This window comes from Silene latifolia, chromosome Y (genome assembly GCF_048544455.1).
Source record: "Silene latifolia isolate original U9 population chromosome Y, ASM4854445v1, whole genome shotgun sequence".
In the NCBI taxonomy this organism is placed as follows: Eukaryota; Viridiplantae; Streptophyta; class Magnoliopsida; order Caryophyllales; family Caryophyllaceae; genus Silene; species Silene latifolia.
Genome location: NC_133538.1, coordinates 107,058,607 through 107,081,993, shown reverse-complemented (window position 1 = coordinate 107,081,993; position 23,387 = coordinate 107,058,607). Strand labels below are relative to the sequence as shown.

General features: G+C 41.1%; 2 protein-coding genes and 1 long non-coding RNA gene across 6 annotated transcripts in view; all 3 read left to right on the top strand.

Annotated features, from left to right (window-relative positions):
- The window catches only part of LOC141633072 (uncharacterized), a 34,719-nt gene extending 20,424 nt beyond the window's left edge, over nt 1-14,295 (top strand). Inside the window, exon 4 of one of the 4 annotated variants that reach the window (XR_012537883.1) lies at nt 14,146-14,295. This is a non-coding gene — a long non-coding RNA (uncharacterized LOC141633072). Of the gene's footprint in view, nt 1-2,448; nt 2,566-3,387; nt 3,614-14,145 lie in introns of those variants that run through there. The other 3 variants (XR_012537880.1, XR_012537882.1, XR_012537881.1) reach the window with 3 other exon arrangements.
- Nucleotides 14,296-19,568: 5,273 nt separating this feature from the next.
- On the top strand, nt 19,569-20,705 carry LOC141628701 (uncharacterized). Its single transcript, XM_074441805.1, has 3 exons — nt 19,569-20,055; nt 20,108-20,496; nt 20,550-20,705. Exons 1-3 carry the CDS (start codon nt 19,569-19,571, stop codon nt 20,703-20,705), a joined length of 1,032 nt encoding a protein of 343 aa, XP_074297906.1.
- Nucleotides 20,706-22,264: 1,559 nt separating this feature from the next.
- LOC141628700 (uncharacterized) lies at nt 22,265-22,960 on the top strand. Its single transcript, XM_074441804.1, has one exon. It carries the CDS (start codon nt 22,265-22,267, stop codon nt 22,958-22,960), a length of 696 nt encoding a protein of 231 aa, XP_074297905.1.
- Nucleotides 22,961-23,387: the final 427 nt, after the last annotated feature.

Genomic DNA, 23,387 nt, shown 5'->3' with positions numbered 1-23,387 from the left:
GCAAATTTGCTATCGATTATGCTTACTAGAAAATTATGTTCTAGTAAAGATAGTTGATAGTAAATTGGTTCGATTTGTGCAAATTTCTAGTAAATATAATTGATAGCAAATTGGTTCGATTTGTGCAAAAAGGCAAGTATCTAGCTATTATTTTGGTTGATCATTTAAGATTCTTACTTTGATTGTGTAGCTGTAATACCCCGTAATTTGAGGACATTTATAATTACGATTGGGCCTCTTTTATAATTTATTTTTAATAATTTATTATGATGTTTATAATTAATATAATCTGGTAGTGAGACAGAATAATGTAATAAAATAATGAATGAGTCTGGATTGATTTATGGACCGTGTGCTATGTAGCTCGAATAATATGTAGTAGTAATAATATAATTGGTATAATAATAATAGTAGTAATTGTGTAATAATATTAATAATTCAATAATATTTCCTAATTAATTCCTTATAACCTTAACCTATCTATATAAATAGACAAGGAGAACCTCACAATAAACCCTATTCACTCATTATTATACACAATCCCACAAATAATAGAGAGAGGGACAATTAAAGGGAAGGAAGACAAGGAACTCAGCTTTAACTATCGTCTCAAGGTAAGACCGTCTACTCACCTTAAGATCGTTATAACATATTGTTTAGACCACCGCTGACTTAACCGAGACTGTGACCATGATCGTGGACCACCAGGGCTTGATCGGACCATCGTTGGACCACCAGTGACCGGTGGGAATGGGTTGTTTTCTGGGTGTTTTCGTTGATGGTTTGAAGGGGTTGTAATAAGGGTTTACACGGGTTTAACCCTTATTCGTGACTAGTCTTGACTCGGGCCTAGGTTGGGTTGACTTGAGGTGATGGGTCGACCATGGTGGGTGGTTATGGGTGGTCAAGGTGGCGCCTTGGTGGGTGGTTGGCCGGAATTCGAATTAGGGGTGTGGTGTTTGTTGCAAACCATGTAAACACTAGAAGTGGGACCACCTTGTGTCGACTAGACCGTGACCATACTGACCTCGGCTTTGGGTAGTGTTGATGGTGGTAGTCTGGGTTGTCCGTTGATGGTCAGGGATGGCGGTTTGAGAGGTGGTTAGTCGTGTAAATAGGTCGTTTATACGGGTGTAGGCGAGTTGGTTGATGGTGTTTGCTATTGTTGCTGCTGGTGTGGAGGCTGTTGTGGTCGAGTATGGTGGTGGTCTTGGGTGGTGGACACCATGGCTAGGTGGGGCAGCGGTGGTGCGATTACCGGTGGGTCTGGTTGTGTGTTAATGGTGGAAACCGTGAGTTTGTCTAAGTTGAGTCGGGTTCGTATGTTGTATGTCGTGATGTTGTTAAGGTTGTTGTTGGTTGTTGTGGGTTGCCGCCGTGAGAGGTAGTGGTGTGTACTGGACAGTGACGGCGACTCAGTGGGTTGCTTAGTGGTGGTCATGGTGAGTTGGGTGGCTCGCATACGAGTGGAGTGAAGCTAGCGTGGTAGTAGTAGCTTGGTGTCGGGTATGGTGTAGTCGTTAGTGTAGTTGTTTAGGTGTGTGTTAGTATAGTTGTTTATTTATTATTTTATTAATTAATATTATTATTGTTAGTTGGTTGGGATTTTGTTAGACGGGTTGGAGAACGGGTTTAATTGGGTTTTGATACGGGTTTGACCACAGGTTTATAATTATTTAAACTACGTACTTATATAATTAATATAACTAGTCCTGTAATTAGAGTTTAATTATTAAATAGTTAGTTTGATTAGGTATTGTAATTATTATCATACTTGCTAGGTGACGGATTGTTTCTAGTTGAGTTGCTCGGAATAGCATCGTTGGAGTAATTGTTTGCCAGGTAGGAATTACCTACTCAACTCGTATTTTATTATTATGTGAATGTATATTGAATTGTGATGGATGGCGAGGTTAATGTTAATATTATGAATGAGTATTGGAGACGGAGTATATGTGTATGCTAAGTTGTTGATGGAGCCGTATGACTGGACTGTTATTGTTCATTATTGTTGGTTATATATGGTGTGGTGCGATGGTTGTTCAGTTGAGCATAATACGGAGTGTGTTATTGCCAGTTGTGCATAATAAGTGATTGTTACTGCCAGTTACGCATAACAAGTGATTGCTACTGCCAGATAGTTATGCATAGTAAGTGATTACTACTGTCAGTTGTGCATAGTACGGAGCGTACTATTGTCAGTTGAGCATGGTATGAGAGTACCACTGCCAGTTGAGTTGAGCATGACACGGTGTTAAGGATGGTTGTGCTACTGCCAGTGAAATCGTTGAGTTAGTTACGGTATGGTTGGATGAGTTGGAAATGACTGGATATCGGTTGGTTGTGTTTTATATTGAATAATTATTGTTGTTTAGTTTATTTCCTATACAACCTCGTGGTTGACAGTATATTCATGAACACCTGTGATGAACCGTAACTGGGGAGCAGACTTGGCAGATACTTGAGACTACTTGGCTAGGAGCTTGGGAGGCGTGTGAGGATATGGAGTGGACGACTTAGCTTTAGCTCACTATTTAGTTATTTATCAGTACTAGTTGTCTTTTAATTCCGCTGCAAGATTGTATTGTATTTATTTTGAGAAAAAAAATATGTATAAGACATTTGAGATTAATTTATTTAAATTGCCTTGGTTTGCTAAACTTTTTTATTCACTACCTCGGACATTCCGAGATGGTAACAATCTCACTTATCTAGGAAGGCCTAGTTAAGGCTCTTAGATAAATGAGGGTGTTACAGTAGCCAAACCCCTTATTAAATTATCGCATACTTGCTTATATACTCCAATTCTCGCAACATTTGGTGATCCTTTACTTTCTTGCCGTAGTACAAATATTTGGATTTTGTATGCAGATTGCCTGATTTGGAATCTATTTTGATGCCATTTTGAAATACTTGACGCTGTGGTAAGCCGTACACTCGTTATACACTTATACATAACCATAGATACTCTTTCCTCCACTTCTTATTAGCATTATATTCATGATTTGCTAAGCGTCTAAAGCCATTCACTTTAACTTGTTGCCCTTTTTCAGCCCTTAAACACGTTGCCTTACATCTAAGCCTAGCTGCATTCGAAACTTAGTTGAGCATCTTATATTATATTTTTGGTGCTTTGGGGAAAAATTTTGCTGATGCGTTTGTTCTTTGGTGGTGTTATGTAAATATTTCAGTATTTTTGAAATTAGGCTGCTTTTGACTTTTCTTGACTGTATTGCTTTGTACGAAAATTTGGTAACTTGTGACCGTAGTGTATACTAAGTCACTTTATTTAATTTTAATTTATTACCTTGTGCCCATAGCTTATTTGTGTCTTAGATTCTATGAGGTTAGAGGCTTTACTTAACTCTTAATTTTGTATAAATATAGTGCCCTCAACAGACAGAGAGTTATGAACGTGGTTATTATGTTATGAAGTGGATGTATGATATTACTGTACACTACGCATCATCAGAGGGCGACATAGAAAATATATCTTGATCTATTGTCTCGAACTGTTTTTTATCCTCCAGACACTGAACCTTAAAATTTGTAGTGCAGCTATCTCAGTATTATGTAATAACGCCCTTTGAATTTTTATAGTGTTTTAAACTACTTTGAATGGACGGAATTGTAATACGCTATGATATTTTTTGGTATAACAGATAGTTGTATTTGAATTGTTGGAAGGCATGAGCTGCAGGGTTATTGTTTGTATATTGATTGATTTTGCAAGGTGCTAATAGTGTAAGAATGTAAACTTCATAAATAGGTGTTGCTGTAATTCATGTAGCATGTAATCGCTGGGTAAATTATTTAATTTGTATTGATATAATGAATTAACGGAAGTATTAACATCAGTTTTGAAAATAAACCGATGTTATTGTCATGTACCATACATCGGTTTGAGAAATAATTGATGTAAATAATGATAATATTTACATCAGTTTTAGACCAAAAATGATGTAATTGAGACACTATTAACATCGGTTTTCACCTATAACCGATGTATATTGTATGCTATTTACATCGGTTTTAAAACCGATGTTAAGGTTAAAAATACTATATACGTCGCCCCCAGAAATATCGCCACAAAACCGATGTAAATAGGGCAAAATAACCGATGTCAATGGCACTTTTTCTACTAGTAAATGTGTAAGACGGTACGTCGGGGTAATCATGAGACTAGTATTCTATGACCTCTAAAAGTTATAAAGTTAGGTGGTGACCAACTAAGTAGGAGAAATAAGAAAATCTCGTGCCACTTGTACTTGCATAATACACCCTACCCTTCTAGAAACACGGTTACGACCTCGTAACCAAACTCATACCTGTGCGAAAAGGTGAGGGTATCGCTCTTTCATGGTTGCCTTGGCCTCCTCTACTAGATGGTTGGACCACAATACTTTTACCAACACCGTTTCATCACTCCTTGTCTTCCTAACCTTCCGGTCTAGGATTTCCGTGGGCATTTCCACATATGTTAAAGCATTATCTAGCTCAATCATCTCCGCCTCAAGTACATGTGAAGGGTCACTTATGTATTTACGCAATTGAGACACATGAAAAACATTGTGAACTCGGTCCAAGGCCAGGGGAAGTGCTAAATGGTAGGCCACTTTCCCGACTCTATTCAATATCTCATAGAGACCGATGAACTTTTGGCTCAACTTGCCTCTTTTCCCAAATCTCATAACTCCTCTCATGGGTGAAACTTTGAGTAACACCTTGTCTCCTACTACAAATTAAATGTCACTTCTCAAGTCGGCATAACTCTTTTGCCTATTTTGTGCCGCCCTCATCTTGTCTCGGATTACATGGACTTGATGAATTATGTCTTGGATCATTTGAGGTCCCAATAAGATGGTTTCGGTGCTATCATCCCAACAAATTGGGCTCCGACATTTCCTTCCATATAAGGCTTCAAACAGTGTCATGCCAATGCTAGCATGGTAGCTATTTTTATGAAATTCAATCAAATGTAGCCTATCCTCCCAAGAATCTCCAAATTTTAGGATGCAAGCCCTCAACATGTCCTCCAACGTTTGAATGGTCCTCTCCGTTTGTTCATCCATTGTCGGGTGGAAGGTCGTACTCATCTTTAATTGAGTACCCAAGGAGCTTTGAAGGTATTGCAAAAACCTTGAAGTGAATCGCGAGTCTCGGTCCGATACAATATCCTTTGGGAATCCATGAAGTGTGACCATATACTTGCAATAAGCATTAGCTAACTCCACCTTGCTCAGATTGTCTTTCACTGCAATGAAGTGAGCCGATTTGGTTAACCTATCCACAATGACCCAAATCATGTTGTTCCCCTTTTGAATTCTTGGTAATCCTACTATGAAATCCATAGATATCGACTCCCACTTCCATTCCGGCACATCTAATGGTTGTACTTTCCCTTGTGGTCTCTTGTGTCCTCCTTTCACTATTTGGCAAGTCAAGCATCTTGCTATAAATTCCGCCACTTCCCTCTTCATCTTTGACCACCAAAATGTCTTCTTAAGGTCCTTGTATAACTTATCACCACCAGGGTGCACCGAGTAAGGTGTGTTATGAGCTTCATTCATTATCTTTTTTCCTAAGCTCTTCATCATTCGGTATGCACCATCTCCCATTGAATCTAAGGCTTCCATCCCCATGTAACTCAAATCTTGAGGGTTCTCCGTTTTCTAGCACTCTTTTCCACTCTCGGATCTTCACATCACTTGCTTGCTTCTCCCGAATTTCGTCGTACAATTCGGGTTCCAAGGTCAAGTCTCCCATTGTTTCTCCTTTTCGTATCACATGGATACCCATTTTCCGTACCTCTTCCTTCAACCTTAGCATGGATAAGTCGGTACACAACGAATGCACCGACTTCCTACTTAAGGCATCGGCCACCATATTAGCTTTCCCTTCATGATATATTATCTATTTATCTCCATATCATAATCCCCAATAATGAGTTCAATCCATCTTCTTTGCCTTATGTTCAACTCCTTTTGGGTGTAGATATACTTCAAACTTTGTGATCGAAAAATACCTTAAAGGTTGATCCATACAAGTAGTGCCTCCAAATTTTCAAGGCAAAGACAACGGCTCCCAACTCTAAATCATGTGTTAGGTAGTTCTCCTCATAGGTCTTCAATTGCCGCGATACATAAGCAATGATTCTACCATTTTGCATAGGCACACATCCCAAGCCATTCTTTAAAGTATCGGTGTATATATCAAAATTTTCACTCCCTTCCGGCAAGGCTAACAACGGGACCGTGGTTAGGCGCTCCTTTGGGTAAATAAGGCCGTCTCACAACTCCCGTCCCACTTGAAATGGTTCTTCTTTCTCATCAATGATGTCAAAAGTCTAGCAATCTTGGAGAAGTCTTTCACGAACCGTCGATAATACCCGGCTAGGCCTAGGAAGCTTCGAATTTCCGCTACATTCTTGGGTGCCACCCACTTAGACACGGCCTCAATCTTGGTAGGATCCACGGAAACTCCTTCTCATGATATTACATGGCCTAAGAAAGCCACCTTTTCCAACAAAAGCTCGCACTTACTAAGCTTTGCATAAAGTTGGTGCTCTCTCAAAGTTGCAAAACGATTCTTAGGTGTTCCTCGTGCTCTTCCTTGGTCTTACAGTAGACCAAAATATCGTCTATGAATACCACTACGAATCTGTCTAAGTACGGACTAAACACCCTATTCATGAGATCCATGAACGCGGACGGTGCATTCGTTAATCCAAATGGCATCACCACAAACTCATAATGCCCGTAACTTGATCTAAATGCGGTCTTTGGGATGTCCTCTTCCTTGATCTTCAATTGATGATAACCCGATCTTTGGTCAATCTTTGAAAATATTCCGGTTCCACTAAATTGATCAAACAAATCGTCAATCCTTGGTAGAGGGTACTTGTTCTTGACGGTGACATTATTAAACTCCCTATAGTTGATGCATAACCTCAAAGTCCCGTCCTTCTTCTTCACAAATAGAACCGGCGCTCCCCATGGCGAAAAACTAGGTCTATTTTACCCCTTGTCCACCAATTCCCAAAGTTGTTTCTTCAATTCCTCTAACTCTTTTGGACCCATCCGGTACGGGGCCTTAGAGACTAGTCCCGCACCCGGTTTCAAATCCACCCCGAATTCCACTTCTCTTGGTGGAGGTAATCCTGGTAACTCCTCCGGAAACACGTCCTCGAAGTCCACCACCACTGGTATTTCTTGAGCTTGTGGTCCTTTCGTACTAGTGTCCCACACATGACACAAAAGCATAGGACAACCCTTCTTCAAACATGTCTTGAAGGTCATCACCGAAATGAGTTTCACCTTGGATTTGACCATATAACCCTTGTATGACACCCTAGCACCCTTGGGTCCCTTCAAAGCTATTTTCTTTTGATAACAATATATATTGGCTTTGTGTCTACTTAGCCAATCCATTCCCAGAATTACCTCAAACCCCTCCAAAGGAAATTCAAAAAGATTCACCGGAAAGTTTTTTCATGTACTATGACCGACACTTCTTTATATACTTTTGAACTTGTGATAGACTCTCCCGAAGGTAAGGACACGTCGTCATTGGCTAATTCTCCTTCTCCCAATCCTAGGGTCGACACATGACTCTTAGACACAAACGAATAAGTGGCTCCCGAGTCAAATAAAATGAAACAAGGATGTGAATTAACAAGAAATGTACCGGAGACAACATGGGAATCCTCTTTGGCGCTCTTCTTATACATGACAAAGAGTTTTCCACTAGACTTGGGTTCTCCTTGTATCGTACTCGCCGATTGGGTTGGCCTAGTCCTCGAAGCATTACCTCCCGTGAATCTTGTTGCCCTAGATAGGGCTCCCCGGTTGAAGTTTCCCCGATTGTTTCCACCATTGAAAGTGAGGTTAGCATTTCTCGGGTTGCTTCATGCCCCCTAATTCCGGTTATTTGTCCCGCTTTGAGAGAAGGAGTAAAGTACGAGTTTCCTTGCCGAAACCTCCGGTTGGGCCTCTTTTGAGTGCTAGTACACTCCACCTTCTTATGGCCAAAGCCACCACAATTATAGCACCTTAACCCACTTCTTTCACTCGCGGCTCTACCTTCGTAACTACCCCATCTTCCATAGCCACTTGCTTGTGCTCCACCCGAATATGACTTAGCTTGATTGTAGTTAGACTTCTTGGATTGATTTCCCCCGCCTTCACTTTCGGTCTTTCTTTCTCTTCGGACCTCTCCTTAGCATCATTGGTCATGTTGAGGAGCCTCTCCGCATTTCTGGCCCTAGCGTATACCTCCTTTACACTAGACAATTCTCCAGGTGAAAGCTTCTCCAATATCTTGACGGTCAACACCCCCCCCCCCTCTCAAATTTGAGAGCCATGTGAGATTGGCTAAGGTTGAGGTCTTCCACATAAGTAGCGAGCTCGTTGAAGAGGATGTAGTAATCTTGCACCGTCATGGCATCGGTCATAACAAATCAGTCGAATTCCGCCTGAAGTTTGCATCTCACGTGTTCGGGAATGAACTCATTCTTCATTTCCACTTTGAAGTCGGTCCAAGGAATGGCGGCCTCGCCTTTCGCTTCATATAATTCCCTAATAGCATCCCTCTCCTTGTACCACCATCCTCCCACAAGGCCTTCTAGGTAAAATGCGGCTTGCTCCACTTTGAGCTTTTCGGGGCATCTTACCACTTTAAACACATTTTCCATTTCATTTACCCAATCACTAAAGAGATAAGGCTCCCCCACGCCAAGATACTTGGTGGGGCGGTGACGCGAGATGGCGGTGCTCACGGTCGAGGCATCCATCGCCGCGTCTCTCTCCCTAGTGACGTTTCTAAGGGCCTCGGTAAGGGCTTCATTTAGAGCAATGAGTCTCTCCATCTCTTCTTCGGACATGCGGGGTAGAGGTGAAGGAGTCCTTGCGCGGGGTCTCGGCATTATGTCTCTTCGATAAGTATAACAAACGTCAATACATGTCCCAAAATAGGAGACCAATGGTATTGACCACTACACAGGTCCACTCGATCGAGTGCAGGATCTCACTCGGTTGAGTGATGAGTTCACTCGGTTGAGTTGTGTCCCACTCGGTCGAGTGTCTCACTTACAGAAGCTTTCCAGATATTCCTCATTGGCCCACTCGATCGAGTGGTTCTACCACTCGGTCGACTGATCCACACTCGGTCGAATGGGTCCTCTAGTCGGTCGAGTGTCACAACTTACAGGAGGTTTTTAGAGTCTGGAAAGGGATCCACTCGGTCAAGTGGCAGGGGCACTCGGTCGAGTGCCTTCTAGTCGACTGAGTCCCTCTTTTCACTTGGCCGATTAAACCTGTTATGGGGCTATATACTCATTCCGGCTCACACAAGTCCACATATATCCCTATTTGCATGTTCCTAAACGCAAGTATAGAGAAAATAGAAACATAGATACAACATACAATTCATATGTGACGATAATTAACACGTGATTCACACCCATATTTGAAAGAATTACTCAATTTTATATCTCAATATGCTTACACCTATACATCCAACATGTTCTTCTCTAACTCCACCACTACTATTCATGTTACCACATAAAATATCACTAAGCATGCAATAAATTCACAAACACCAAACAAGAAGTATGCAACGACCATATGCACCAAGTACGCCCCATTACCCACGCGTAGTGACCGACTTAAGCTAAGAGGACGAGAGCACAACCTTGGGACGTCTCCCAAGCTTGTCACAAGTTCTCTATGACTCAAATCGGGTTCATTTTAGATTGACACACCCTACTTCATTGGTTCATTGGTTTAGGCTCCAAAACCGTTGCTCTGATACCACTTTGTAACACCCCCATAAGTCGGGATCCTTCCTCAAGGCATTCCCAACACATGAGGACATTACAAGACTTGGTTTCCCAAGTTTGTAGTGCGAACAATCGAGTAAAGAAGTACTTAACATTAAACTTAAATAGATAAGTTGTTAGATTAAATAGTTACAAGTTTAGGGGATGTAAATACCATCCCATTTAATACAATTAAATTGAAATTAGTGAAGTTTAATTGTCAAAAACTAAGATAAACACAAGTGATGACATCTAAGGAAGACCGCTCCCAAGCCCTCGAGTCAAATCACGCTAACCTGTTAAACACTGCTCCCCATATAGGCGGAAATCACCATATATATGGTTCACCACAGATATTTAAAACCCAAGTGTTAGCTTAATAATATAAATGTTCAATATATGCAATGATCAAGACTACATGCTCATGTGATAGATGCTATGACAACAACCATAATTCCAACAAAGTATAAAATGCATGACAATTATTGAAACAAATGTGGATTGGCCGAATTATTGTGTTAAAACAGCCGGTTTTACCAAACAAATTGAAGAGGACAATTGCAAGATTCCATGGAGAAAATGACAACAAAAGGTCCCCCTTTTTGTGTCCTAAAGGTGTCAAAGCAATTTAAAGAAAAACAAGACAAAAGTACAAGTTGACATTTTACACCTAAAACTAATCACAAGAGTCCGAAATGGACAGCTCTTGGCAGTTTTAGTTCTAGTGGTATCATAGCTTCGGCTCTTGCGTTTTCTCAAACCAAGACGATCTTGGGAAAAGGGGGTCCTTGGTGTTCTAGGGTGTTGGCTAAGAAGGCGGTTCTAAGTCCGTGCTGTGTATTCTCGGATTAGAATTAGGTCCCAAGTACGTGCTATGTGTTCTCGGGTTGGGATGGTTCTTGTTGTTTGCCCTCTTTAACATCTACACTACATTTTTCTAAAAATGTTTTTGCTTTTGAAATCGTCTTTTGTTATACCATGTTCTTAACCGCGAAAGTTTGAGGACAAACTTTTCTCAATAAAGGGAGTTTAAAACAAATGTGGATTGGCCGAATTATTGTGTTAAAATAGCCGGTTTAACCAAACAAATTGAAGAGCACAATTGCAAGATTCCACGGATAAAATGACAACAAAAGGTCCCCCTTTTTGTCTCCTAAAGGTATCAAAGCAATTAAAAAGAAATGAACAACTTTGCAAGCAAAGAAAAGGACACCCAAGCTGCTCCCAAGAGCTGTCCATTTCGGACTCTTGTGATTAGTTTTAGGTGTAAAATGTCAACTTGTACTTTTGTCTTGTTTCTCTTTTAATTATGGCCTTAGGATTTGTTGTTAGATGTATGGCCTAGATTTAACTTGAGTCTCTATATATATGGCTCACCTATCGATGTAAAAATCAGATTATGAGAATGAGAATATGAGAGGCTTTGAAAACCCTAAGTCTCTTTCTTAGTGTTTGGGCATTTCTTCTTGCTTAGTGCGGAAAATCCCTCATTACTTAGTGTTTGAGGAGGAATTAGTTCATGCTTATTGATCTTGAATGAAATTCTGAGTCTTGAGCTTGCTTCGTGATCTCGCTCAAGTCATATCCTTTTATCTTTTCCATTTTATGCATTCAAATTAAAACCCTCCAAAACAGCCCCAAATCGAGAGCAAACAATACACAAAAAGCAGCCTGTTTTCAGTCGTAAGCAACACTCCGCCTGACTGTTACTTTTGTCATTCAGGTCTTGTAATATGTCGTTTGTTAGTTGGGTTTGTTCTTGGTTATGGCTCCACCTCCGTTTCTCGTTTACTCATGATAATAAGAGGGCGAGGTAAAGCCAAACGGTTTCCGGGACCGTCCTATCCTTAGCCCGGTTTTAGGTCTCTTTTATTCTTGTTTTTGTGTCATTTGTGACAATTTTAAATTATGTTGCAATTTGTTGCTGTTTTGTTGAGTTTTTCGAGCCTATTTTGGGCTGATTACGGACCACCCACCTCATTTTACTCCAATCATTCTCCAACATACTCACCTCCATATACCCGTGGTCAGGACACGTACAAGACGCCACAAACCAATACTATGTACTCGGAACATGTCCGTGGTACCGGGCCCGAGAGCGACTCGAGTCCTCTGCCAGACGTCGTGCCTCAACCACACGAGTCCTTCCCTAACCCAAGTACTAAATGTGCACATCCCCCTTGGAGTAGGAAGCTCCAAGGGGCAACTTGAGCGAAAGACGGTTTCCCATCCGCCTTCCGTCTCGATAATCACAACCAAGAACCTACCACTATCTTCCATTGTCAACCAAATAACAATCAAGCCAAACAATTCCAACCAAGACAATTATGTAATCACATTAAACACAACAAGTATCAAAATGCTCAATTCTTCATTAATTCATTTCTTCTAATTTAATTGCTTCTTAACATGTTATAATGCATTGTAACCATCATGTGACCATTAACCATACTTACATTTGCATAATTATCATGAAACCATATAATATCATAAACCCTAATTATCAAGAACATGTTATAATGCAATTACCATGAGATAAATCCAATTAATGACAATAAATGCATAATTAAACACTCATATCATTATAGCTAAGTAGGGAAAACCCTACCTCAAGCTTATCTTCTCAAATCCTCAAGCTAGCCACTAGAAGTGCTCCTCAATGAAGCTTCCTACACAATTAATTACTACATTCATTATCATAATTCATTATAATAATTATACTAATTAAACCCCTTAATTACCCATCTTAATTTCCATAACCTAATTAATTAGGGGATAATCCACTAAGATAAATTAATGTTACTAATATAAGATTAAAGAACTAAAGCATAAACCGACTTACAAATAAGGTGGATGAACAAGAAAGAAGAAGGTGGTAAGAATTCTTCACTTGAGGATGCTAGGTTTTGAGAGGATTAGTTGGTGGATGTTTTAGAGAGATTTTTGGGAGTTTAGAGAGTGATATGATAAGGTTGGAGAGGGGATTTAGGTGAGAAATAAAAAAAGATAAGCTTTGAAAGCGACCTCCTACCAACTAAGTTTCTCGTGTAAGCTGATCTCGACCGGCACTCGGTCGAGTGGGCAGTCCACTCGATCGAGTGGGGGCTCCACTCGGTCGAGTGAGCAATTTCTAGAACTTCCAGCCTTCTGCCAAAGTGCACTCGGTCCTTCACTCGGTCGAGTAGGGCTCCACTCGGCCGAGTGGATCGTCTACTCGGTCAAGTGAGGTCTTTATAAATGCGAGGTATTAGACTTTTGATATACTTTACCTCGGGCAACCGAGATGGTAGCATCCCAATATGCTAGGGTGGTCTTGGTAAGGCACCTTGGTGTGTGGGGGTGTTACATTGTTGCTGCTGTTTTAGAGGACGTGTGCGGTGGATGTCGAGGGTGGTGGCTGGCTGTGGTGATGGTGGTGCACGGGGTGATGGCAGGTGGTACTTGGCCGGGTCTTATGGTTATTTTTGGGGGCTGTTTTCATGGGTGTGTATATGGGTGTGTTGGGTGGTTTAAGACGGGATTGTTTGAGTGTAACCATGGGTTGTGACACAAGATTGAAGCCGTGAGTCATGTGGTTATGAGTCGGGTTTTGTGAGTCGGGAATTAAATTATAATAATCCATAATAATTGTATAATTAGTTATATAAGTGATTTAATGGGTCACATAACTAGTAATTGGGTGGCATCGAGTTTGGATTAGTTAATTAATAATATATTATCTTGTAATTAGAATAGTTCTTGTAATTAGAATACTTAGTGATTTTGTATATTATTATTATTATTATTATTATTATTATTATTATTATTATTATTATTATTATTATTATTATTATTATTATTATTATTATTATTATTATTATTATTATTATTATTATTATTAGTTTATTTAGGTAACATATTTGTGAATTATTTGTGGTCGTATCCGCCTGCTTTATTATTTGGATTGATTGAGCTATTTAATTGGAGAATTTGCTGATCAGGTAGGTTATTTACTCAACTGGAATATGATTTTTGTGCTAATTGACATGTGGTTATTATTTGGAGAATGAACATTATTTGCGGGGTGATTAATAATGTGGACTGTTATTGTAAATCAGTTGTTGGGTAATTCATATTTCATATATCTATATGGTTGAATTGGTTGAATGTGTATTGGAAGGCCGCAGGTGGATAATATGTGAATACCTCGGTCCAGGGATTGGCTGGATGAATGGGTGTCTCGGAGATGTGAATTGGTTATTAAGCATTTACATATCTTGATTGTTATTATATTTATGTTGACAGTGTATTCGCTAAACACCTGTGATGAACTAAATATTGGGGAGCAGATTGATTGACAGGTACCTGAGTTATTTGCATTGGGAGCATGGAATGCAAGGCGTGAGAAGCTGGACCATACCAGTTGTCTAGATCACTTAGTTGACTGAGAGTTTATTTATGTAATCTTATTTATTCCCGCTGCATAGTAAATTGTATTATTATAGTTTAATGTAATCAGTTTGACAATTGTAATAAGACCTTCAATGGTTATTTTATATAAAGTACTTTGGTTTGTTTCACTTTGTTATTCACTACCTGGGCAATCCGAGATGGTAACAGTCCTATTTACTTGGGAGGCCTAGCTAAAGGCTCTTGAATAAATGGGGGTGTTACAAAGTGATATCAGAGCAAAACGATCCTCAAGCCTAAACAAATGAAACTAATGAACGTAGGATGTGTCTAATAAAAAGAACTCCGGGTAGAAGCTGTTAGGTGCCCCTCTTAGTACGATTGGGAAAGCGCGCCTTATTCGTACCATGAACCTCTCAGTTTTGAACCGGATACCTTGGGAAGGATAACGAGAGATTGGTAAATTAAAAAGAATGTTGATTAAATATAGGTCTATGAATACTTTGAGTTAGCAATTTTGGAGGACGTGTGCGGTGGATATCGAGGGTGGTGGCTGGCTGTGGTGATGGTGGTGCACGGGGTGATGGTAGGTGGTACTTGGTCGGGTCTTATGGCTGTTTTTGGTGGCTGTTTTCATGGGTGTGTATGTGGGTATGTTGGGTGGTTTAAGACGGGATTGTTTGAGTGTAACCATGGGTTGTGACACAAGATTAAAGCCGTGAGTCATGGGATATGAGTCGGGTTTTGTGAGTCGGGAATTAAATTATAATAAATCCATAATAATTGTATAATTAGTTATGTAATTGATTTAATGGTTCATATAATTAGTAATTGGGTAGTATCGAGTCGGGATTAGTTAATTAATTATATATTATCTTGTAATTAGAATAGTTCTTGTAATTAGAATAGTTAGTGATTTTGTATATTATTTTTATTAGTTTATTTAGGTGACGGATTTGTGAATGACTTGTGATCGTATCTGCTTGCTTTATTATTTGGATTGATTGAGCTATTTAATTAGAGAATTTGCTGATTAGATAGGTTCTCTACTCAACTGGAAATGAGTTTTGTGTTAATTGACAGGTGGTTATTATTTGGAGAATGAACAATATTTGCTGGGTGATTAGTAATATGGATTGTTATAGTAAATCAGTTGTTGAGTAATTCATGTTTCATATATCTAAATGGTTGAAATGGTTGAATTGGTTGAATGTGTATTGGAAGGCCGCAGGCTTAGTCGCTGGTGGATAATGTGTGAATACCCCGGTCCAGGGATTGGCGGGATGAATGGGTGTCTCGGAGATGTGAATGAGTGTCTCGGAGATGTGAATTGGTTATTAAGCATTTACATATCTTGATTGTTATTATATTCATGTTGTTTATATATTCATACTCAACCGTTTGGTTGACCGTGTATTCGTTAAACACCTGTGATGAACCAATTATTGGGGAGCAGATTGATTGGTACCTGAGTTAGCATTGGGAGCATGGGATGCAAGGCGTGAGAAGTTGGACCATAGGAGTTGTTTAGATCACTTAGTTGACTGCGAGTTTATTTATGTAATCTTATTTATTTTCGCTACGTAGTAAATCAATATCTATCTATATTAATAAAAGAAACATTTTTTCGAGCCATTACAGAAAGTCAAATCCAAGTGATAGACAGAATACAAAATAAAGACAAACAAATAAAATCGATTTTTAAAATAAAAGATCATAACGTCGATAATAAATGACGTGATAACTATCTAATTCCTTGCTCCTAAGAGTTCTAGAGGGAGTCATTTTAATTAGTTGAGTTCTACTTTAATTAATTCAAAAAAAATTTTATTATAATCGTGTGTTGTGGAGTCCTATTATAACTAAAAGTTGTACAACCTTAGGGGTTGTTTGGTTGCCTTTTAAAATCATGGGAATTGGAAAATCATGGGAAATGGCTAAATGGAGTCTTGTTTGGTTGCCCAATTCATGGGAAGTAGAACTTCCTATGGAACTCCAATTCCTACATAATGGAGGAAATCATTTACCTAGCCCCCCCTAGGTAAGTGGGAGTTCCCACATAAATTGAAGTTCCACATTCAAGCAATCAATATTTACACAATTCATGTGATTTTCAAGTTCATATGAATTTAATCTTCCCGGGAATTCTATCTTCCTATAGCGAACCAAACGACTCCTTAGTCGTTGCTCTATAAATGGTGTTATGCCTGGATTCCAAAATCATGCTACTCTTTGTCTCTTTCTATGCTACTCTTTCTTTGATATTTGATAATCGATAATTTTCATATGGCTATAATTTTATGTTTTTTTTATTATAGTTTTGTATGTATGGTCTTGGCTATATAAATCACTAGTGTATAACCCGTGCATAAATGCACGGGTATAATATGAGTTTATGCATTAAAAGTTATTTATGCAGGTAAAATATTAGTTATGAAAATTATAATACTTTGTAGAAGTATTTAGATGATTCAATAAGTAAATAATTAGATGTTTAGTCAATAATAAATAACATTATGAAAATTGGCAATTTTATGCAAATACTTGGTTACATATTAATATAGTGTATGCCTACTACAAATAATATTCCAAATACTCAAATATTTCATGGTAAACAATGTTAGAAGTTAAATTACATGTGTTGGTTTCATTGTTCCAAAAAAAAAAGTATTTTCAAACTTTTTTACTCATCACCCTCGAGGTAGCAACATAGAGTTGGCAATGACTAAAAACAGGTCCAGGAAGATAAAGACCAACATGGGATAATGATTATCCTTAACTTTTGTTCATTGTCATCTGTCAAATTTAACCGCGAATTTTGTTGAATTAGAAGATATCGTGTTTGATCCCGGAACTTTTGTTAAATCTGAAGGAGTTAATTTATATGTACATTTAAAATTAAACGTACTACAATAAACCTTCTAGTACGGAACTGAAAGATGTTCTGGTATGTTTATATGCATTACTCACATATACGTGATTGTCCATCCGTTTGTTGACATAGAACAACTTTTCTTTTGGATGATTTAACAGCAATAATCCAAACTATAGGTCATTTTCTCGTAATAATCCGAACTTCATTTTAATCGACAATAAACCGAACTATTACCCTCCTCCTTTGATAACACACTTGGGTGAAAGGTGTTATGGATAAAAAATGCCATTTATCATCCGTGACATGGCAGCGTATCATTGGCAGGAAAAAGTGACAAGGGATGCCAACGTGGCGCGCGACAATTGGTAGAAGAGGGGAGAAAGGGATTGTTGAGGTGGCGTATTGTGGACCATGGGATGGAAAAGTAAACAAACACAAATTGTATAAGTTGAAAGCCCACGTGCAAAGGAAGGAAAGGACCAAGTCAACAACTACCCCCTATTCCTTAGGGAGTTGACCAGGAATTTAGCAACAGAAGCAGAAGCAGCTCAAAAACCCTAGGTCAGATTCTACAACTATATAAAGGCGAGGAAGGTAGCACTCAAGACATTCATCGGTACGGGCAACACTTCACTCCTAAAAAACCCATACGCAACTGGCGATATCACTCTAGCAATATCATACTTGTATTTCCTTACTTGTTGACGAAAAATCTCGATTATAGTGCGAAATTGGCGGGATTCCGACTCCTCCCGCTGTTGTTCCCACACCGGGTTTTCCGCGTCACCAAAAATCCTCCGTGTCGTTCTTTTCGTTCGTCTCCCTTTTGTTGCTCTTATCATTGCATTCAAATCGTAATTGGCATTTAGAATATTCCTATCACTCACATAATTAATTTATAATCGGTTAATTTTTACCAAAACAATTTGGCGCCCACCGTGGGGCATAGTGATCATTTTCTATAGCCAAACTTCACAAGACTGAACCAGCCGTCACCATGTCTGGAACCAGCCAGAACCCCTCCAGCAGCCAGAGCACGTCAGCCCTGTCTTCTGGAGCAGGACTTACTCGCATCCGCAGATCGGTGAGTGCATCCCCAGATCCAGCCAGACAATCCCCGTCAGCATGTCGACCAGAGCCATGCCCCAGCCTCAGAAGCCACCGCAGATCCCAAAGGCAGCAGGTGCACCCAGTCACCCAAATCCAAAAGAGGGAAAAACGGCCCAGCAGAGGTGAAGTCAGATCTAGAAGCCAGACCCAGGAAGGCTCAGGCGCATAAGTTTTCCGAAGCAGAGGATCACCAGCGCTTGATCCGATGCAGGTGATGATTCAGGGGATGGACACTCTGCGTCGGGCCGTTGAGGATCTGAGGAACGACAACCAGAACCTGATTTCTCAAATTGTGACAGCAGTCCAGACCAAGCCAGCATCAGCGCCAGAGGCTCCTACCAGAACCAACGGTGGAGGGTCGGGTCGATCAATTCCATCAGAACTAGTCACCAGACTGGACCTGGCAGGAATAGCACCCAGCGAACCAATTGAGCCCAGAGGATTGGGATGCCTATTATTTGATAGTCCACCCAGTCTACAGCAGACAACAGGTAACGCTTTGTTTAGCACCCCATCAGGATCTCGACCTTCCACCCTTTTCGTGTACCCCGCACACCGCACACCAGGATGGCAATCTGGACCTGTCCTCAATGCAGCAATTCCATCCTGCAACCAGTTCACCAGTGGAGCCTGGATCGGATGATTACAGCAGACACCAGGATAGCAGCCTGGATCCATAATCAGTGCAACACCAGTAACCAGTCACCCAGCACCAGGCCAATTTTCTTGAGCACCCAGGCTAGGAGGTACACCTGCTAGTTCCTTTCACTGCTTTCTAACCCTCTTCAGAGCGGGTAATTACTGGAGCAAAGAATACCAAGAGCTGAGGGAGCTGATGTATAGGATACCAGGCGTAGCCCATCCGCTGGAGAAAGCCGCCAGAGACAGCTACGCAGACTCACCTTTTGTGGATGATATAGCCCTAGTCGGTGTTCTTAAAGGATGTGTGCCGCCAGCTATGACACTCTATGACGGAACCACAGATCCACTTGACCATATCAACCACTACAAGCAGAAAATGATGGTGATAACCACAACTGGATCTCTAAAGGAAGCTTGTATGTGCAAGGGTTTCAGATCAACACTGTCAGGAGCTTGACCCCGCAGTGGTTCGTCTGGCCTACCTAATAAAAGCATATCCAGCTACGCCGACCTAGTCAATGCCTTCAACCAAAGATTAGCCACACAGTTATAAAAGCCGGAGAAGGCATCGGTGATCTCTACCGGATAGTGCAAGGGTTTGAGGAATCTACACGTGATTACTTGAACAGGTTCAACAAGGAGAAAGTATCAATTCCGAGGTGCGATATAGCAACCGCTATACAAGCCTTCCGCAGAGGATTGCACCAGGATTCACAGCTATATAAGGACCTGACCATGCATCCATGCACTACTTTTGAGGAGGTACAATCAAAGGCAATTGTTGTGATGAGGCTGGAGGAAGACGCTGCACCCGTAAGAGGCACTTACGATTCAGACCCAGTATCCAGAAAAGCTCCAGTAGAGAAAAAGAGTGAAAGACCCAAACCCTACAGCAGGAGCGTGAATAAAGTATCTGGAAATTCTGAAGGAAAGAGCGAAGCAGATCTGCCTCCGAAAGTAAGTGAGTATGGTTTTACCACCAATCTTGCAGGACTATTCAAAGCCTTGAAGGAGCTGGGACGCAGAGTCAGATGGCCAAAACTTCCAGAAGGAAACCCCAGCAGCAGGGACACAGGCAAGAAGTGTGAGTTCCACGGCAGCAACACCCACAACACTGATGAATGCCACTCCCTTAGAAAGGAAGTCAAATTCCACTATGACCAAGGAAACCTAGATCATCTCCTTCCCCAGAAACACAACCAGATTAAACTCAGCAGATCAGGTTCTGCCCTCCCCTCCTCCTCATTGCACTAGAAATGTGATTGTTATTACAGGTGGATCGGAGTTGTGTGGGCTAACCTATTCAGCAGCTAAGAGACATGCAACCAGAACTAAAGGAGATAGACCAGAAAACTCCTGTAGGACTAACCACCAGAATCTGCCATCAGTCACCTTTGAGGAAACAGACGCAGGGTCTGCTCCAGAACAGCACCACGATGCCCTAATCATCACGCTTCCCATAGGAAATTGCAAGGTGAAGAAGATCCTGGTGGATACCGGAAGCTCCGTCAAATTGATCATGATGGAGACACTCAAAGGAATGGGATTCAAGGAAAAAGATCTAGTAAAGAAGGCAATTCCCTTGGTTGGTTTCAGTGGCGAAAAAAAGCACTCCCTAGGAGAAATCATCATCCCAACCTACGCCGGGGGTGTAAACAAGCAGGTAAGGTATCTGGTTATTGATGGACCCTCTACTTACAATGTGATCTTTGGCAGGCCCTGGATCCACGAGATGAAAGCAATTCCCTCAACGTATCACCAATGCCTGAAGTTTCCAACACCTTGGGGGTGCAAGAGATACATGGGGACCAGGAAGAAGCTAAGCATTGCTACAAGGTGGCTCTGAAGCCAACAACCGGTTCGCCCGCATAGCAATTACAGAGCCAGCGCATCCAGGACGAGTACATTGAGCCTCAAGCAGTGAGCCGGGACGAAGTCATCCCGGGACCACGCATCCGTAACGAACTGTTCTCATTGGATCTAAATGTACAGGTAAAATTCGTGAAGAACTCGTTCGGTTATTGAGAACTAACATAGACTGCTTTGCTTGGTCCCATGATGATATGATAGGGATAGACCCAAGTGTGATAACTCACAAGCTAAGTGTGGATCCAAGTTATAAACCTGTGCAGCAGAAAAGAAGAAAATTTGCTTCTGAAAGGAACCAGGTCATAAACAAAGAGGTAGATAACCTGCTTGCTGCAAGAAAAATTCGAGAGGTAAAGTATCCAGAATGGTTGTCTAATGTGGTGGTGGTTCCGAAGAAGAATGGCAAGTGGAGGGTCACGATCGATTTTACTTGGATTTAAATAAAGCTTGCCCAAAGGATCCATTTCCACTACCACACATAGATGCCATGGTGGATGCCACCGCAGGCACGAGATGCCGACATTCCCGGATGCCTGGAGCGGATATAACAGATAAAGATGCACCCTAGTGACCAGGAAAAGACAAAGATTCGATCCGAGCGAGGTATCTACTATTATAATGTCATGCCTTTTGACTGGAAAATGCAGGATCTACCTATCGAGGTCGGTAAACATGATGTTTAAAGAGCAAATAGGCCAAACTATGGAAGTATACATAGACGATATGGTCGTCAAATCGAAGCAAAGCTTCACAAAGACCACCAAAGACTGCGTAAAACTTTCAATACCCTCAAAAATACCAAATGAAGCTGAATCCTACGAAGTGTACCTTTGGAGTATCCAGTGGAAAATTTCTGGGGTATATGGTGACCCAGAGGGGGATAGAGGCCAGCACCGAATAAATCAGAGCAATTTTGCAGCTGGAGTCACCACAAAAACCGAAAGACGTCCAACGCCTGACTAGAAGAGTGGCAGCCTTGAACAGATTCATATCCAGATCCTCGGACAGATGCAGACTATTTTATGATGTACTTAGAAAGAGCCAAATATTTGAGTGGACGAATGATCACGAGAAAGCATTTCAGAGTCAAGCGTTATCTCAAAGACTCCCACCTCTCCCGTCGGCGAGCAGGAGAACCACTGTTCTCGTATCTCGTCAATCAGGTATAAAGCAATAAGGCAAAGATTAGTACGAGAGCAGGAAGGTTCACAGCATCCAGTATATTATATCAGTAAGTCTCTACTTCCAGCAGAGACCAGGTACACGTCACTAGAAAAACTTGTCCTTGCACTAGTTACTGCATCCCATAAATTGCGTCCCTACTTCGAGTCTCATACAATTTTTATGATAACTAATTATCCTCTTAAAACTATCATGAGAAAACCAGAATTGTCAGGAAGAATGGCTAAATGGTCCATGCACTTGAGCGGTTACGATTTGAAGTTTGAACCCGTATACCATAAAATCTCGTGCTCGCGGCACTTTGTGTCCGACTTCGCCCAAAGACGCACTCAGGCCGAACAGGATATTCTGAATCTGGAAGAAGATAAAGGAGAACAAGTATGGGAGCTACATGTGGACGGAGCCTCCAACGCCAAAGGAGCAGGAGTAGGACTGGTCCTCAAATCACCCAGGGAGACCTCATAGTCCATGCCGTACGATGTGAATTCAAAGCCACAAACAACGAAGCCGAATATGAGGCATTGATCCTGGGTCTGAAGTTGGCTCTGGATCTGAAAATCAGACACCTTCAGGTTTGCAGTGATTCTAAGCTTATAGTTAACCATGTTAATGATTGCTATGAGGCCAGGGATCCCAGGATGATGGCATATCTAGAGGTAGCAAAGGAGCTGAAAATCAAATTTGTCACGTTCAACATCAAGCAAATCCCCATGGACCAGAATGCTGAAGCAGACGCACTAGCCACCCTGGGGGCAACCTTCAAGGCAGGAACTATCTCCACAATTCCAATTGTCCACGTGCTGGAGCCACCAACATTAAAATATCAGCAGGAAGCAGAAGTGGTGTGCAGCACCAGCAATACAGAAAACACTCTAGACTGGAGAAAACCATACATAGACTGGCTGCAGAATGAAACCTTGCCAGCAGATAAAAAGGAGGTAAGGAGCTTCAGAATGAGAGCATCCAGATTCATACTAATCGATGATGTTTTATTAAGGAAATCCCTCGCTGGACCCTACCTCAGATGCCTGGATCGGGAAGAGTCTCAGGTTGTATTGCATGCTCTCCACAGTTGAGAATGTGGAAACCATGCAGGGGGCAGGAGCCTGTCCAACAAGGCACTGAGGCAGAGATACTTCTGGCCCACAATGCGCAAAGATGCCATGGAATTCGCAAAAATATGTGACGCTTGTCAGAGGCACGCCCACGTTAGCCAGCAGCCAGCAGAGCCTCTGCACCAGGTTATCTCACCATGGCCCTTCTTGAAGTGGGGAATGGACATAGTGGGACCACTGCCCAGAGCACCAGGAAACAAAGTCTATATGCTCGCCATGATGGACTACTTCTCAAAATGGATAGAAGTAGAGTCGTTCTCCCAGGTTACAGAAACTCAGGTGATATTTTTCATTAAACGCAATATCATATGCAGGTTTGGCATTCTATCAGAGATTATATGTGATAATGGGTCCCAATTCATTGGAAATAAGACAGAAGCTTTTTTTG

Bases quoted from the DNA above. Each gene is read 5' to 3' on its own strand.
- LOC141628700 (XM_074441804.1), top strand. From the start codon at position 22,265: ATGGGAGCTACATGTGGACGGAGCCTCCAACGCCAAAGGAGCAGGAGT.
- LOC141628701 (XM_074441805.1), top strand. From the start codon at position 19,569: ATGCATCCATGCACTACTTTTGAGGAGGTACAATCAAAGGCAATTGTT. The intron at 20,056-20,107 runs GTTCTGCCCTCC...TTGTTATTACAG, and splicing joins GATTAAACTCAGCAGATCAG to GTGGATCGGAGTTGTGTGGG. The intron at 20,497-20,549 runs GTAAGGTATCTG...GATCTTTGGCAG, and splicing joins CCGGGGGTGTAAACAAGCAG to GCCCTGGATCCACGAGATGA.